The sequence below is a fragment of the Oncorhynchus mykiss genome, chromosome 18 (assembly GCF_057628025.1).
Source record: "Oncorhynchus mykiss isolate SJ-2025 chromosome 18, ASM5762802v1, whole genome shotgun sequence".
In the NCBI taxonomy this organism is placed as follows: domain Eukaryota; kingdom Metazoa; phylum Chordata; class Actinopteri; order Salmoniformes; family Salmonidae; genus Oncorhynchus; species Oncorhynchus mykiss.
In genome coordinates, this window is record NC_143039.1 from 27,107,521 (window position 1) to 27,125,993 (window position 18,473).

General features: G+C 46.8%; 2 protein-coding genes across 2 annotated transcripts; one reads left to right on the forward strand and one right to left on the reverse strand.

Annotated features, from left to right (window-relative positions):
* Positions 1-305: 305 nt before the first annotated feature.
* On the forward strand, positions 306-2,831 carry c18h21orf58 (chromosome 18 C21orf58 homolog). Its single transcript, XM_036951421.2, has 7 exons — positions 306-427; positions 642-699; positions 820-893; positions 980-1,180; positions 1,620-1,734; positions 1,840-1,952; positions 2,317-2,831. The coding sequence occupies exons 1-7, from the start codon at positions 371-373 to the stop codon at positions 2,524-2,526; spliced, it is 828 nt and encodes a 275-aa protein (XP_036807316.2). The 5' UTR covers positions 306-370; the 3' UTR covers positions 2,527-2,831.
* A 17-nt stretch (positions 2,832-2,848) lies between these two features.
* On the reverse strand, positions 2,849-17,723 carry LOC110495763 (ubiquitin carboxyl-terminal hydrolase 40). The gene is made up of 31 exons (XM_036952205.2): positions 16,925-17,723; positions 16,741-16,808; positions 16,532-16,645; positions 16,207-16,371; positions 13,418-13,564; positions 13,111-13,254; positions 12,827-12,955; positions 12,593-12,697; positions 12,367-12,474; positions 12,021-12,224; positions 11,734-11,869; positions 11,463-11,544; positions 11,150-11,321; positions 10,976-11,060; positions 10,828-10,898; positions 10,362-10,717; positions 10,082-10,241; positions 9,889-9,949; positions 8,721-8,774; positions 7,510-7,685; positions 7,345-7,381; positions 7,186-7,250; positions 5,900-5,974; positions 5,672-5,801; positions 5,511-5,593; positions 5,313-5,431; positions 5,155-5,220; positions 4,812-5,022; positions 4,615-4,710; positions 4,384-4,469; positions 2,849-4,237 (listed from the first exon to the last, which is right to left on the reverse strand). The coding sequence occupies exons 1-31, from the start codon at positions 17,112-17,114 to the stop codon at positions 4,114-4,116; spliced, it is 3,819 nt and encodes a 1,272-aa protein (XP_036808100.2). The 5' UTR covers positions 17,115-17,723; the 3' UTR covers positions 2,849-4,113.
* Positions 17,724-18,473: the final 750 nt, after the last annotated feature.

Consider the following 18,473-nt stretch of genomic DNA (forward strand, 5'->3'; position numbering starts at 1 on the left):
TTCACTGACCCTTACTTTTACATTTCTTTAGTTGCCTTACTGGGTTGTTGTTCAAGAGAAATACACTGTTTGTGTCAGCTCAGATGGTAAACAGTAACCTAGGATCAAGACCAAAACCAGGAATGGTAACCAAGCAGTAGGCGTGGCTTGGTTGGCATAAACAGTTGTGTCCCTTAGTAACCAGGGAGTGGTCTCAGTTTGGCGTAGAGACTGAGAGCTGATCGATAGGTTTGTGACATACGGCTAAAGAGCTACAGGTAAATTGGGGACGGGAGAGTGGGGGTGTGTACAGCGGTGACCCTTAGTCACTTATTGTGTGTGTGTGTGTGTGTGCACAACTTCACAGTGTGGAGAATACAGTACTCTCAGAATGACTGATCCCATGCTTGCCCAGATGACCAGACTCAAACTCAGGCTGCTGGAGAAGGTAATTGATTATTTGATTGATTGAGTTTTTTAAGTTTTGGATATCAAATAATCATCTGATCATTTACTTTGATAGACAGAAAGGCCATGTTTTTAACTTATTAGTGTAACAAAGAGTAGTAAAAGAGATAATGTTTTCTGATGTGAGTTCTGGCTGCACATGGCCTCTTGTTGACTGCTGACTACTCCCCTCCTGCTTGTCTTCATGTCCACAGAGACTGGAGAACGAGAGGGACAACAAGGACAGCAGAGCAGAGTCTGCCCTATCCACCAGTAAGACTACAAAATGTTTGAAAATAAATATTGTAATGAAACGTTGAAGTACAAGCAAACCCTGATTGTTCCTTTTTGTGTGTAAGTTTTCTGATGTTACTCCTAATTCTGATTGGCCAGGGAGTTTTGATGGACAGGCGGATGCGTTGCACAGTGTGCTTAGACGAAAAAAGGACCTGCTGCAAAGACTGAGGGTATGACATCCTTATTATTAAGATATTTATCACCATCATTATCATCAAACTCACATGGTAACTGTCTGTGTGCGTGTTGCCTGCAGGAGCAGCACATGTTGGAGGACCTGAGCAGACCTCACACCTGGGGTGGGACAGGGAGACGGTACCGCCCAGACCTCCTCTTTCCTCCTGTCCCTCTGCCTCCTACTCCGGCCCCCATCCATATCTACCAGCCTGCCCTTGCACCCCCCGCTCCACCCCCGCCACAGCCCCCGCCACAGCCCCCACGCATTATCCAGCAAATGGTGAGACAAAAATCACTCTTTCTCTCCCTCTATCTTCCTCTTGCTCTGCTTTTTCTCGTACACACAGACATCTGATGCTATTTCTCTCTTTCACACAGACAGCTGATGCTATTTCTCTCTGACACACAGACAGCTGATGCTATTTCTCTCTTTCACACAGACAGCTGATGCGACTTCTCTCTTTCACACGACAGCTGATGCTATTTCTCTCTGACACACAGACAGCTGATGCTATCTCTCTCTTTCACACAGACAGCTGATGCTATTTCTCTCTGACACACAGACAGCTGATGCTATTTCTCTCTTTCACACAGACAGCTGATGCGACTTCTCTCTTTCACACAGACAGCTGATGCTATTTCTCTCTTACACACAGACAGCTGATGCGACTTCTCTCTTACACACAGACAGCTGATGCGACTTCTCTCTTGGTCTGTAGTTGCCCCAGCAGCCTACTACCTTCATTCAGCAGTTACCACAGCAACAGCCCCTCATACAACAGATACCCCCTCCTCAGCCTTACCCTGCACCAAGGTCTGGGAGCATCAAAGAAGGTAAACACACACAAATGCAAAGTGCAGCTACTGGTGTGTGTGTATGTGTGTGTATATATATAATGTTAATTTTCATGTATGTATGTATGTGTGTGTGTGTGTTAGACATGGTGGAGCTGATGTTGATGCAGAATGCTCAGATGCATCAGATCATAATGCACAACATGATGCTGAAAGCAATACCTCCCACGGCCCTGTCACCACCTAACCCAGGACAGGTCCGTTTCACACACACCCACATCATTTATGTAAAAATCAAATCGTATTTGTCACAAGCGCTGAATACAACAGTTGTAGACCTAACCGTGAAATGCTTACTTACAAGCCCTTAACCAACAATGTAATTCAAGAAATAGAGTTAGGAAAATATTTACTAAATATATAGAAAAAAAAGAACGAGGCTATATAAAGGGGGTACCGGGGGGGGGGGGGGGGGGGGTATATAGTCCGGATGGCCATTTGATTAATTGTTCAGCAGTCTTATGGTTCCTGTCACCCACATACCAAAGATCATGCCTTTTTGGAATTCTTAACATCTTATATTTGTTACTTTGTTTTCATCTTGATGTTGACCTCATCCAGGATGTTGTTGTGAGGTCAGCGATCAAACCAAGAGGAAACGCTGTCCACCACCATCACTACGGCCCCCAGGCCCAACTGCTACCTCCCATTGGCTATCCCATGTGGCCCTCGATGACGTCATCGCTACCTGAAGGGCAGGGCGGGCCTCATATGCCGTCCGTGCAGCATGTGACCGGCCCCATCACGTTGCCCCCACTCAATATGTATTAGCCTAGCCCTGAACAATATTCCCTAACCCCCATCGTCAGATATTGTCTTGTGTGAGCGTTTCATATTTCAAAATATATACACATAGATGATTGATTGTAAAGGTAAAATGTATACATTGATGTTATGTTTGATAAGCATCATTTCGGGTATAGCCAAATATAAGGCTTGAATGGAGAATTTGCTTCTTGGCGCTGGAAACATGTTGTAAATTCAAATCTGTTGGCCTACTATGATTCGTGGTTGCAAAAGAGTGTGCAAATGACAAAGGTCTGTAAACATGCATCAGGACTCCAAAATAAATAAAACAAGATTTGCAAACATGCTTTCTTGATCCGTTTTATTCTGTATTTAATCCAAAACTCTCAATCTGTCCTTGCATCTTGGCACTGACCCAGAAGTCATACAGTACTCAAAACTAAATTTCAGTTATACTTCCAGCAAATGCAAAAATAAAAACATCAGATTAGTTAGGAAATCAAATAATCTCATAATCCAAAACAAAGTCGCTCGTATTCATTGTCCAACCGTCATTTCTAAAAGTTATGTATGACATATTAGTCAAACGATCCATGAATTATTTTAACTCCCTGAAGTTCGCCCACACACCCCCACTGCATGCACATGAAACAAACATAATGATAGCATGATTAACGTGATCAACTCTGGTGCAGAGGCATGATGGGATACAGAGAAAACACTTGGACTCTTTCCCATGTAAGGAAAATGGCGAGAGGGTGAGACCACTAAGCGAAGATGAAGTTAGGAGGGAAAGAAAGGGAGAGAGAGAGAGGGCGCAACAGAGAGGTAGAGAAATGAGGTAAGGGGGACTATTCCGGACTGAGCTTAATTGTGGCTCATCCATGTTAAGGCATGGATATAAACCCACTAACTCTTATTAGAAATATAGGTGTATATATTATCTATAATCTACTGGTACATATCTATCTATACCTCTGTGGTGTGTACCATTGCAAACTAGTCAGCAGATACTGTAAATACATACCAATATATATGTAATACACCCAGTACTATGAGTGGAAATACTGGTTCCTATTGGATCTCATGTAGAAATACTGGTTCCTATTGGATCTCATGTAGAAATACTGGTTTCTATTGGATCTCATGTAGAAATACTGGATCCTATTGGATCTCATGTAGAAATACTGGATCCTATTGGATCTCATGTAGAAATACTGGTTCCTATTGGATCTCATGTAGAAATACTGGTTCCTATTGGATCTCATGTAGAAATACTGGTTCCTATTGGATCTCATGTAGAGGGGAGAAGGGATCCAGGTGTAGTGACTGAGAGATGGAAGGAGAGTCAGAGACTGCAGCTTGTGACATTGAGTCGACAGAGATCTGTATAGCGAACCAGTAAGTCATCCCACCACCAGACCAACACTAGCAGAAGATAGCAGATCTATGGGGGGGGGTCAAGCTGTGTGAACACATTATCAAAAATGTTTGGCACACAAACAGATGTCCAGAAGATTGTTCGTTATGTTGAGCGATGCCACGGTGAGAAAGTCTGTGTGTGCACGCATGTGTACTGTATGTGTTTGTTTGTGTGTGTGTAAGGCGAGGCTATCTGAACACCCCCACGTTGATTGACAGGGCCACCTCTGGCTTCCTGGCCTTGATTGGCCCCATCTTCTTCTCTGGTCCCACCCCTTGGTTGTTCTCAACTTCAGCCCCCGCACCCTGCCCTCTACAGGAGTAAAGAGGAAATAGTATCAACATAAACTGTAGACATTTACTTATATAAATACACTTTCTTGTAAAGCTAATGTCATACACGAAAAGCAGTGTCAACACTGTGACCTGAGTCTCATTGGATATTTGAAGAAGCCCCACCCTTTCCTGCGTTGCTCCTTCTCTTCCCTCAACCTCTGCTCATCCTGTTGGGTGCTAAAGTCCCGGTTATTGTCAATCAACAGGTTCTGTCAATCAGAAAACACCATGTTACTGTCAAAATATTATCCAATCAGAAAACCATGTCACATTCAATAAGCAAGTTCTGTCCAATTAAAGCAGAGCAGGCTGGAACGCAACCAATACGATGAACCACAGAGCTGCATTTGTTACCTTGACACCGACGATGTCACCGTCTTTAAGGTGGAAAGGCGCTCCGAGCAGAGACTCCGCCTTTTTCTTCTTCTTCCGTTTGGACACCTGCTGGCTCTGTGTGCACGCATCATCAACAAGCGCCAGGAAGAGTCATAAAATAAACCATAGGAGAGTGACAAAACATCAGGCTCCCTCCCTCCTTCCACATCTCTTACCCAGTTGGAGAAAGTCTCCCAGGTGTGTGTGTGTGGCTGGTGCTTGGCCAGTAGCAGGGAGTCAGGAGAGAGGCCGTATGTTGAGGCCAGGGCAGAGCGTAGTGATCTGGGGGAAGGGTCTCGAGAAGCATCCCAGACCAGGTCCTCTGGAGGGTAGTAACCCCGCTCCCCTGGCACCCCCATCTGGACACGCAGCAACACCTCCTTAGGACTGGGGGAGGGGGAATGGGGCAATAAGATGGTGGGAGAGGAAGAGAAGAGCGAGGGATAGCAACAGATCCAGAAATCATGTTTCCAATATCTGCTTAACTGACCAATGAGAGTAGAATAACCCCAGGCTTACCCAAGATCCTCTTCTCTCAGTAGCTGCTGCACACAAAACTCCACCCCACTGCACAACTTCAACTTCCTGTGAACAGATACTTGTTGTTGAGAAAAGGAAAGGGATGAGAGGAGATAGATAAGAGTGAGAGGGAGGAGAGTGTGTGTGTGTGTGTGTACCTGAGTGTGTATTGTTGTCCTCTGAGGATACGTGTCAGTCTCTGTCCCTCCAGCTGCCACACACGCAGAAACGCAGGAGTGGGCACACACACATACTGCAGCGCCGGCAGGGTCAGCACCTAACACACAGAGTATTAACACACACACAGCATGGACATACACACGCTAGAAGGAGCAGTATCAACACACACACACTACCTGAGTCTTCAGCTCTTCCAGTGTAGCCTCTTCTGAGATCTCCACCTGTCCCACAGTCCTCAGCTCCACCATGGCCCCGCCCACTAAACACACACACATTTTAACCAGTGGACATAGTTTCATACCTTCCTACCTAGTTTCATACTGTGTGTGTGTCTCACCTGCAGTCATGACCTCCAACCTCTGACCCTCCGTGGACCCCTCGACTGTGCCGTTGACCTCTGTTTCCATGGAGACCACGGGATCGGCTCTCGGCTCCACATACAGCCAGACTGACAGCTTCAGAAAACCCTGAGAGAGAGAGGGGAGACGTGAGAGAGGGAATACGTGTCTGTAGAGAGCGAATGGGGTTGAAAGAGAACAGGAAGTGGACAGGAAGTTGAGTGTACCTTGGGAGGAAGTCGTCCCTCAGTAATCACCAGAGCGTCTCCATGACTCATCTTCAGCTCTGAGAGAGACGCCTCCTGGGAAAGAAACGAGAGAGATTGTGGCAGTGAGTGAAAAAGAGTGCGGAAAATGTATCCCACTTCCTGATTTCGCTGAAGCAATCATTTATTAGAACCCAGGGATTATCGTGAGAATAACACCCGAAACTAAGAAGAGGTACGAGGGAACATCCCTTAGAAGGGTGTTGATCACGATAATCCCCGGGTTCGAGGGCCCTTATTGCTTTAACAAAACAATTGCCAACATATAAAAAAAGATTAACAACCTGTTTTCATAAAAATGGGTACATTTGTTTTATTTCATCCTTCCACCAGACAATATAGTCAGAGAAAAAGCCAGTCGTTAGTTCTGAGATTCTGAAGTTACTAGCCAAGCTGGCTGGTCGTCTATTCTATTGGCATGGTTGTCAGCCAAGCGGGCTGGTCGTCTATTCTATTGGCATGGTTGTCAGCCAAGCGGGCTGGTCGTCTATTCTATTGGCATGGTTGTCAGCCAAGCGGGCTGGTCGTCTATTCTATTGGCATGGTTGTCAGCCAAGCGGGCTGGTTGTCTATTCTATTGGCATGGTTGTCAGCCAAGCGGGCTGGTCGTCTATTCTATTGGCATGGTTGTCAGCCAAGCGGGCTGGTCGTCTATTCTATTGGCATGGTTGTCAGCCAAGCGGGCTGGTCGTCTATTCTATTGGCATGGTTGTCAGCCAAGCAGGCTGGTTGTCCGTTCTCAGCAAAACACTTTTTGCTCTGCAAGTTGGCGACATCTCCTTTGCCAACTAGTCAATTAAAGCAAACCCACAATCACGACAAGCAGCTGAACCTACAGCAAACTATGTGCATTTTCATTTGTTTTACCTTTATTTCTATTGCCATTTCTTTGGATATATCCATTATAATGAGTCTCCTCTGGACACGATCATTCTCTATGGCACGGTGGAGATCGCAAAAAAACCCTGCAACATTGTTGCACAGGTCAGCGCGGCAGGCAACAAGGTTTAGACAAACCTCAACTGTTGCAAACCAAATGCTAGGATGGAAGCATGGGGAAATCCTGTCGAGACATTTCTTTCCGGGGGAGTTTATTAATTGCCTGGCTGGGCTGTGGGACGCTGAAGGAGCATTGATCATTCAAATGAAAACTGTTAACAGGCATTACCTGGGGGATTGTCGTGAGTAACTCCCTGTATCAACCAATCGGCATGCAAACAACCCGTTTTATAATTCTGGTTACTGACCTCATCCATCAAAGCCTCTCCCACCTCCTCACACCAGTCCAGCCTCCTTAGATGCCAACCGTCCCCTGTACACACACACACACATTATTAACCCTACACCATTAACACAAATGCACACACAGGGGAGAAGGGACACACTCTATAATCTAGTAGTTTTACCTTCAAGTCTTGCTGACTCCAACATTTTCTTGAGACACTACAATAGAAGATAGGATTAGCACTCATTAGCAGAGAAGCAGATACACTGTCTGACAGAGAGACAGACACAGGCAGGCAGCCAGATAGACCGACCAGCAGACCAAACGATACGCAGTCATTCCCCACCTGTTTAACTGTGCTGGACCGCTCTACAATGATTTCCCCCTCCAAGCCAGAGGAGGGTGCTGTCCCCACACTGAAGTACAGGAACAGCTGTGTGTCTTTGGGGGCCGTTCCAGGACAGAGGGACAGGGAGGTCATCAGCCTAACCCCAGCGTCACGAACGCTCAGCTCCTCACACACTGTGGGAGGCAACACACACACACACGACAGGGCTTGACATTCAGGTAAATTTGCCAGTGGCACAGCGGGCCATCGCCAACTGAAAGCTAATGGTGCCACCCCAAAAAAAGCGAGATCAGGTGATTCTTTAGTTTGCGGGCTGAGCAAGACATTAATAACTACCCTCCATACAGAAATAATGACATTTTACTTGACAATATCACATTTACATTGACTGATTGGAGGGAAAAATACAACTTTGCGTAATCGCAAAAGGGGTGTTATTGTTAGCCATTTTGAACAGTCAGCAGGCTACTATAGGAGGGCCAATAAAATCTGTTTAATCTTTAGCTACAGTTTGTTTTCCCGGTTTCCGAGTTCTCACTATCAAAATCACACTTTTTAAAAATGATTTATAGAAAAACAACAACAATTGGATGTTCCAAGTCCACAACAATGCTTAAACCACACCTGGAGACCACGTTTAAGCTCTGTGTAGTCAACATTTAACTGGGAAGGGTCGGGAAAGCCTTTAGAAACGTTCATTCAGACAGAGCATGACGACGAAACTGTGCATTGCAAAGATTTAACCACGACTTGGGCCAAACACATTGTTGCCTTATAATATCTACCAGTTGATCGTTGAAACATCTTTCCTACATACCCTACCAGTATCCCTACTACTGTCCTTCTTCTGTGTGCTGCTCCACGCAACAACCAGTGGCGAGCTGCTCTTTCTTGCTGCCTGACAGATGAACTAGTCTGTGTGTGTGTGTGATAATCTGCATCACGAACTAACAGCTTTGGGAATTTGACCGTTTTTTTCAACAATTATATATTTTGCCAGGACTGGAAATATCATTAATAAAAAAAAAATTTTTTTGGGGGGGGGGGTCATTTGTAGTGGAGGATTGACTGGACCGGGGGGCTTCCAAAACCTCCCCGGGCAAGCAGACATCCCTGTATGTCGATCCCTGCATCAATACATAAACACAATTAGGACGAAGTAAGAGATGCATGTGTCTATGTGTGAGGGTCATTGGGGGTTACAGTACCTGGGGGCAGGAGTTTCCCTGTGCGGTCGACCTGCCTCAGACAGCATGCCACACCTGGACAGAGATACACACACCAGTGAAGAGACAACAAACACATATCTATGATAATAATACTGGCTGCTGCTATTAGGAGTGGTAATAATAACAGTATCTGACCTGCTAGCTGCTGCTATTAGGAGTGGTAATAATAACAGTATCTGACCTGCTAGCTGCTGCTATTAGGAGTGGTAATAATAACAGTATCTGACCTGCTAGCTGCTGCTATTAGGAGTGGTAATAATAACAGCATCTGACCTGCTAGCTGCTGCTATTAGGAGTGGTAATAATAACAGTATCTGACCTGCTAGCTGCTGCTATTAGGAGTGGTAATAATAACAGCATCTGACCTGCTAGCTGCTGCTATTAGGAGTGGTAATAATAACAGTATCTGACCTGCTAGCTGCTGCTATTAGGAGTGGTAATAATAACAGTATCTGACCTGCTAGCTGCTGCTATTAGGAGTGGTAATAATAACAGTATCTGACCTGCTAGCTGCTGCTATTAGGAGTGGTAATAATAACAGTATCTGACCTGCTAGCTGCTGCTATTAGGAGTGGTAATAATAACAGCATCTGACCTGCTAGCTGCTGCTATTAGGAGTGGTAATAATAACAGTATCTGACCTGCTAGCTGCTGCTATTAGGAGTGGTAATAATAACAGCATCTGACCTGCTAGCTGCTGCTATTAGGAGTGGTAATAATAACAGTATCTGACCTGCTAGCTGCTGCTATTAGGAGTGGTAATAATAACAGTATCTGACCTGCTAGCTGCTGCTATTAGGAGTGGTAATAATAACAGTATCTGACCTGCTAGCTGCTGCTATTAGGAGTGGTAATAATAACAGCATCTGACCTGCTAGCTGCTGCTATTAGGAGTGGTAATAATAACAGTATCTGACCTGCTAGCTGCTGCTATTAGGAGTGGTAATAATAACAGCATCTGACCTGCTAGCTGCTGCTATTAGGAGTGGTAATAATAACAGTATCTGACCTGCTAGCTGCTGCTATTAGGAGTGGTAATAATAACAGTATCTGACCTGCTAGCTGCTGCTATTAGGAGTGGTAATAATAACAGTATCTGACCTGCTAGCTGCTGCTATTAGGAGTGGTAATAATAACAGTATCTGACCTGCTAGCTGCTCCTGTAGCTGCAGCTCTGCTATGGCCCTCTGTTTCACCTCACACAGCAGCTAGAAAATAACACACACCCACACATTAACATACTAAACACACACACATTAATATAATAAACACACACACACACACAAATATAGTAAACACACACTAATATACTATACACACATACACACTTGCTAGCTCACCATGTTTCCAGAGGCAGGGACCTTTGCCCTCATCCTCTCCTCATCTTCCTCTCCCTCTCCTCCTCCTCGTCGTCTTCTCTCTGGTCGGTATTCCACCTGAAGCCAGCGACAGTCTGATGGTGTTGTCACGGTTACCATATCACCACTCACACTGAACACACTGGGGGAGAGAGACATTACACACACAGCCATAGCAAACACACCAACCACAACTCATGTCTGTCACTCACTTACGCAGACTGACACACTGCCGCGCACACACACACAACACGCTGCCCACCTGCTGTCCTGTGTCTGTGGCTCCAGCACCAGCAGTGCGTCTCCATCCTTCAAGGCCAGCTCCTTCAGGGTCCTCTGCATGTCTCCAGGAGGGAATACCCTCCACCCGCTGGCCCCCCCTCCCTCCCCTCCCCTCTTCTCCTGACACAGGAGGCTCTCCTGTGGCTCCCCTAACGCCTCCCTCACCTCTCCTAGAGTCACCCTCCCAGCGAACCCCCTCGACTCCTTCGACAGCCCCGAGCCTCCTTCCTCTCCCTCGCCTCCCCTGTCCTCCTCCTCTTCTCCCAGAGAGGGGCGAACCACGGTCAGCAGCATTGGTTCCCACTCGGCTCCTGTTTGGACAGCCGCCCCACAAACCTGAGGAAATAAAGGGGATATGATATGACCCGACAGCCATTTTGGTTCTAGGACGTCCAGTAGCAGTGTGTACAACGGTGGATTGTGTTGATTCGAGTGTGTCTCCTCACCTCTCTGCCATTCCACACAAACAGATCAGTGCCGGTCAAGATGCCTGCACTGTAGAGAGACACCTCATCATCTGAAACACACGTACAAAAGTTCAGTATGAACTCTCACAGAATGTACATGTTGCAAAAGTGTGTGTGTGTGTCTCACCTGTGAGAGTGTTGTAGAGGTGAAGGCCGGCTGGCAGACTTTTGGCCACAGTCAGAGCCATATCTCCATCCCAGAGATCCTGCATCTGAACACACACACACTGATTTGAGCTTTTTGCAAAGTGCCATGGCGTCATTAAGGAAGTGAGTTGATGAGTCGGAGTGATGACGTCACCTGGTAGATGATCATTCGCAAGTCTCCTACGGTCCTGCGGAGGTCAAAGGTGAGGTTGGTGGCCTCTTTCTGCTCTATGCTGATTGGCTTAAGAGCTCCGTTCTCCAACCTATAGCGCGGCGCTAGGTGGAGACGCAGCTCAACACTGTTATTGCTGGCCTCAAACTCCTCCCTATAGCAGAGTACACACACACACACACACACACACACACACACACACACACACACACACACACACAAACAGATAGCCAAAAAACATCAGCAAAACATAACAAAATACAGTGTGTGTGTGTGTGTGCTCGCACGTGAGTACCGTCTCTGTTGTAGTCTTCTGTTCTCCTCTTCAGCCATCTCCAAGAGGTGAGGGGGAACCTTATACCCAGGATTCCTCAGGGCTGCCAGGGGGAAAACCTCATTTTAAAGACTGTATCCGTGTGCGTTTTCACGTCTCTCCATCACCATCTCTCTTTCTCTCCCACTCGCATCAAGTTTGGATGCGGCTCTCCTTTTCTTGTGTTCACTCACTCTCTCCCTCCCTTTCCGTCTTACACCGCTCTCCCACACACTCACAAACACCCACGTACCTCCAGAAGGCCTGCGTAGCAGTGTCTTCCTATAGAACAGCATGTAGGCACTCTCCTTTCCCTGGTACATTTTCTCTACTTCTCTCTCATGGATCGACGTCACTGTGGAGTCATTCAGATCAAACCAGTGGCTGCCCTGTGGAGAGATGGAGAGAGGAAGAAAGATGCATGGATGAATGGAGAGTCAGAGAGAGACAGAATAGAGATTCAAACCTAACCAACTGTAGCATCAACATAGCAGACACACCATCATTAAAGCAGAACCAGGAGAGGTCTAACTAGTGTACCTGTGGTTCTGGTGCCGTCTCCAGTCCTGGTTCTGGTTGGGCGTTGGCAGTGTTGTTGTGGACTGGGTCTGGGGTAGAGCTAGGGCCAGGGGTTGTGTGGGCTGGGCTGGAGTGCTGGGTCACCGGGCTAGGGGGGTTGGCTTTCAGGGCCACCCGAGTGCCGTTATTGACCAACACAAACACGTCACTGTGGTTCTGGAGGAACTGCAGAGGGAGAGAGGAGGCGAGAGGGAGAGGGGGATGAGTGGAAGGATAACATGTAGAACGATGTAGAGGAGATAAGGAAAGGTAAGTGTTTATGTGGCGTTGTGGAGCTCTTGGGGGACGCCCATCAGTCATGTCCTACCTTGCCTATGGAGCCGTGGAGTTTCCTGTACTTCTTGCTCCAAGAAGAACCGATCTTGTCCATCAGTCTCTGGCCCAGCTGGTCCAGCAGCATGCTCCTGCTCTCCTCCTACAGGCCAGGAGGGGAACAACACCACATTAAGATCAGACACAGTCACTGGACCTACTGACGATGTGGCCCGTGGTGCTCTCGTTCCATCGGGTTAAACCAGCATGCTTTGCGTTACCTGGGCTATTATGGAGGAGAGTACAGATAGAGGGTCGTCTTTCTCCGGCTCAGGATACACTCTCACTTCCTTCTTCTTCTGAACCTTGGGTTTGGAATCCTCCTCCTGATACAAACGCAAGCGCGTAAATACAAACACACAATTCGCTATTAGCACATTTAGTGACATACTCCAAGCCTCGATTGTCTGATATGCAATTGTTGTTCTCTCCTCCTCCCTCCCGCGCTCTCTCACCGGCGGTTCCCACAAGCCGAGGTGGTCCATGTCTTTGATGTAGACGTGGTAATGGCCGCCATAACAGCCTCCCTTATGGATGATGACAGAGAAGAGTTCATAGGAGTACTCCGAGTCCTCGTCTTCAGTCTGGGAGAGAGGGTGACATAGCATAGTCATTAGGCCTTATAACGCGACTTAACATATTTTTAAATGGTTTGACATTATTTGAACTAAGTCATGTAGAGTACACACAGAGTAAGTGGCAGTGAAGCAATGCAGAGCAATGTGGGTGGAGGTTGTACCTGTTCACAGAAGGGCCTGAGGTTGATGGTGAGAGGGAAGGTGTAGCGACCAGTCTCCTTGTAACGCTCGCACCTGGCAAAGTCAAAGTTAAACCTCAACAGAGACACTGTCAGGAAGGGAGGGAGCTTCCTCAGCTTGGCAGACTACAGAGGGGGGAGGGAGAGAGAGAGAGAGAGAGAGAGAGAGAGAGAGAGAGAGAGAGAGGGAAAGAGGGAAAGAGGGCACAAGGGAGAGAGAGAGAGGGAATCAGTACCAATTCTAGAATAAACAAGTACATTTTAAATCCATGCCAATACTCCTACTAACCTTAGCAGCAGTGACTAGTTGGTCACACTGGCCACAGCGGTAGAGGTTACTGCCTTCAAACATCTCCTCTTCCACGAACATGTCCCAGAGCGCCCCCTCCAGGCCACACACGCCACGTACACACACGGTCAGGTCCAGGAAGTCCTCCTGAGAGCCAAGAGAAAGAGGTGTAAGCAACACAAAGATAAAACTGGTACATGTGAATATCTCCATCTCTTCATTCAAAGACTCAATCATGGACACTCTTACTGACAGTTGTGGCTGCTTTGAATGATGTATCGTTGTCTCTACCTTCTTGTCTGTGCCCACTAACGTGTGTACCCTGTTTTGAGCTGCTACCATGTTGTGCTGCTGCCATGTTGTGTTGCTACCATGCTGTGTTGTCATGTGTTGCTGCCATGCTGTGTTGTCATGTGTTGCTGCCATGCTGTGTTGTCATGTGTTGCTGCCATGCTGTGTTGTCATGTGTTGCTGCCATGCTGGGTTGTCATGTGTTGCTGCCATGCTGGGTTGTCATGTGTTGCTGCCATGCCGGTGTGTTTACGGACATATTCAATCAATCCCTATACCAGTCTGCTGTTCCCACATGCTTCAAGAGGGCCACCATTGTTCCTGTTCCCAAGAAAGCTAAGGTAACTGAGCTAAACGACTACCGCCCCGTAGCACTCACATCCGTCATCATGAAGTGCTTTGAGAGACTAGTCAAGGACCATATCACCTCCACCCTACCTGACACCCTAGACCCACTCCAATTTGCTTACCGCCCAAATAGGTCCACAGACGATGCAATCTCAACCACACTGCACACTGCCCTAACCCATCTGGACAAGAGGAATACCTATGTGAGAATGCTGTTCATCGACTACAGCTCGGCATTCAACACCATAGTACCCTCCAAGCTCGTCATCAAGCTCGAGACCCTGGGTCTCGACCCCGCCCTGTGCAACTGGGTACTGGACTTCCTGACGGGCCGCCCCCAGGTGGTGAGGGTAGGCAACAACATCTCCTCCCCGCTGATCCTCAACACTGGGGCCCCACAAGGGTGCGTTCTGAGCCCTCTCCTGTACTCCCTGTTCACCCACGACTGCGTGGCCACGCACGCCTCCAACTCAATCATCAAGTTTGCGGACGACACAACAGTGGTAGGCTTGATTAGCAACAACGACGAGACGGCCTACAGGGAGGAGGTGAGGGCCCTCGGAGTGTGGTGTCAGGAAAATAACCTCACACTCAACGTCAACAAAACTAAAGGAGATGATTGTGGACTTCAGGAAACAGCAGAGGGAACACCCCCCTATCCACATCGATGGAACAGTAGTGGAGAGGGTAGCAAGTTTTAAGTTCCTCGGCATACACATCACAGACAAACTGAATTGGTCCACCCACACAGACAGCATCGTGAAGAAGGCGCAGCAGCGCCTCTTCAACCTCAGGAGGCTGAAGAAATTCAGCTTGTCACCAAAAGCACTCACAAACTTCTACAGATGCACAATCGAGAGCATCCTGGCGGGCTGTATCACCACCTGGTATGGCAACTGCACCGCCCTCAACCGTAAGGCTCTCCAGAGGGTAGTGAGGTCTGCACAACGCATCACCGGGGGCAAACTACCTGCCCTCCAGGACACCTACACCACCCGATGTCACAGGAAGGCCATAAAGATCATCAAGGACATCAACCACCCGAGCCACTGCCTGTTCACCCCGCTATCATCCAGAAGGCGAGGTCAGTACAGGTGCATCAAAGCTGGGACCGAGAGACTGAAAAACAGCTTCTATCTCAAGGCCATCAGACTGTTAAACAGCCACCACTAACACTGAGTGGCTGCTGCCAACACACTGACACTGACTCAACTCCAGCCACTTTAATAATGGGAATTGATGGGAAATGATGTAAATATATCACTAGCCACTTTAAACAATGCTACCTTATATAATGTTACTTACCCTACATTATTCATCTCATATGCATACGTATATACTGTACTCTATATCATCGACTGTATCCTTATGTAATACATGTATCACTAGCCACTTTAAACTATGCCACTTTGTTTCCACTTTGTTTACATACTCATCTCATTTGTACATACTGTACTCGATACCATCTACTGTATCTTGCCTATGCTGCTCTGTACCATCACTCATTCATATATCCTTATGTACATATTCTTTATCCCCTTACACTGTGTACAAGACAGTAGTTTTGGAATTGTTAGTTAGATTACTTGTTATTACTGCATTGTCGGAACTAGAAGCACAAGCATTTCGCTACACTCGCATTAACATCTGCTAACCATGTGTATGTGACAAATAAAATTTGATTTGATTTGCTGTGTTGTCATGTGTTGCTGCCATGCTGTGTTGTCATGTGTTGCTGCCATGCTGTGTTGTCATGTGTTGCTGCCATGCTGTGTTGTCATGTGTTGCTCCATGCTGTGTTGTCATGTGTTGCTGCCATGCTGTGTTGTCATGTGTTGCTGCCATGCTGTGTTGTCATGTGTTGCTCCATGCTGTGTTGTCATGTGTTGCTGCCATGCTGTGTTGTCATGTGTTGCTCCATGCTGGGTTGTCATGTGTTGCTGCCATGCTGTGTTGTCATGTGTTGCTGCCATGCTGTGTTGTCGTCTTAGGTCTCTCTTTATGTAGTGTTGTCTCTCTTGTCGTGATGTGTTTTGTTCTATATTTTTAATCCCAGCCGCAGTTCCCACAGGAGGCCTTTTGCCTTAAGTAAATAAGAATTTGTTCTTAACTGACTTACCTAGTTAAATAACGGTTAAATAAATAAAAACCTGTCTCTGGCTGATGTTGCCACACTCTTTGCACAGGATGCTGTTGACAGTGGTGCCATGGTAGAGGCGCTGGATGAACGCACTACCGCTGGTGTCCACCAGGGAGTGCTCTAGGGCACTGAACAGAATCCTGTTCAACTCCTGCACATCATGTTGCCTGCTCTCCTACGGGAGAGAGATGAGAGAGAGTGGTAAGCAAAATACTGTAGGAGAAAGTGATGTAGCATTATATAAAGCAAGCCTCATTCTCTAGTTTAGTCCCTGCGTCACACACACCGCCATTCATACACACACTCGTTCACATGCTCGTGTTCACACACACTACCTCGCTGTTGTTCCATCCGAAGCTGTCAGTGAGATCACCAGTAGAGGCACTCTGTTGGTCCACCAAGAGTAGACGAGCAAACAGCCTCTGGAGCTCCAATGGAATAACCCTGACCTGAGGGACAGAGTTAATGTACTACTCAAACACACCAATACAAATAAAGACATGCACACAGTGAGGAACACACACTCCCATGGTTGGTTCTTTACCTTGGCCTCTGGTTTGTCTTTGTCCTCCAGGCAGCCCAATTCCTTTGGACCCAGACTGAACAGCTCCTCTATACACACACACACACACACACACACACACACACACACACACACACACACACAGTATTGCAAATACAGTATTAGCCAAAGACAGAACACCAAGTGACCTGACTTGACCTCTCACCTCTGAACTCCGGGGTGAAGAGCAGGGTCTGGAGCAGGGAGTTGAGGTAGCACGTCCCTCCCTGGTTTTTAATCCCGCTGAGATTAACTCTTCCCCGGGGTGGAGGTGGCTCCCCTTCCCTCTTAACAACTCTACCTCCTGAGGGAACCAGAGAAAATCCCTCCTCTTCCTCGAAAAGACTCCCAAACATGGCTGGGCTTGCGTCTGTTTCTCTCTTTCCTGTGAAACGCACCTTCGGGGGACTTAATTTAATGTCTAATTGTGTTCACTATCGCGTAGCTAGCTAACCAATAACTCCTCTTGCTATCTCATCTTGGTCTTGCCTAGCTCTCTGTTGATAGTAGTGGGACTGACTCTGAAATAAGACGACTTTACAGGGGTAAACATAGCTATGAATAGATAACTAGTGTGTTCCCGTATAGTGATCGAGTTATAGCAATTATTGTAGCGGTTAACTAACAAGCTATACAATCATTGCCTTTACAATACGAGTTAATTTTGTGTGAACTGAGTTTACAACAGCTAAATTCGGACCGGTGACAGACAACTATCCTACCTGGCTATCTGACTCCTTAGCTATCAAGCAAAACGTGTTTCAGCGTTCCTGACGCAAATAGAGCTTTAACTCCAGAAATCTCCTAATGCTTTTTTTGTAAAGTTATAATCGAAGCCAAAGTCTGTCTACATTCCTCTGTTTTAAATAAGAGAAAAAACGAAAAAACGTAACTATAAACACCATTGATGAACAGTGCGCAGCCATAATGTCCTAAAACCAAAGGGTAAAGTGGGGGATTGTGGTAGTTGTAGTGTCGTTTTAAAATCACAGGTTGGCACCTCGGCTGAATAAACTACATGTCCACCAAGTCTTCTCTTCGATTTCGCAGGAGCATCAAGCCTCTTGTAGTTTTTATAACATGGCTTGTCTGTCATCCGGTGGATGTCTCAAACACACACACAACAGATAAATCTGAACTGAAATGTGATGTATTTTCTGCTGGTATTCTTAAAGAAGGTTCATATGTGGCTACAAACCTGCTGGTCTTTTAACCACCTGTTCAGTTTTTGTGTAAAGGCACTGACACTAGCCACACATTTTAAAGGGATACTTTGGGATTTTAGCAGTGACGCCCTTTACCTACTTCCCCAGGGTCAGATGAACTCATGGATAGCATTTTTGTCTCTGTGTTAAGAATTCCATGTCAGTGACTGTTAGCACCTCACAACCCTGAGCAAACTGCCCTCCCCATCCACTACCATGAGAGTCTAGGGGGAACCATAAACCTGCCTCTAAAACTCTCTCTGACCTGTGTGACCTGTGCCTTGATATGTTGCTAGGGTAGTTACTAGGGGGCAGGACATCTACCCATCCTCTTGACACTGTAGGTTACACAATACTTGCAGTCTCCCTCAAGCAGCGGCAGAGAGCAACATCTATCTCTGCCGATCAACAACTGGACTCACTCATATCTCTGGACTTGTGGGATGGTGTGTGTGTGCCCAAAGTGAGTTGTGTGACATGTATATATTGTTCTTAATAGTTAGTTGTTGT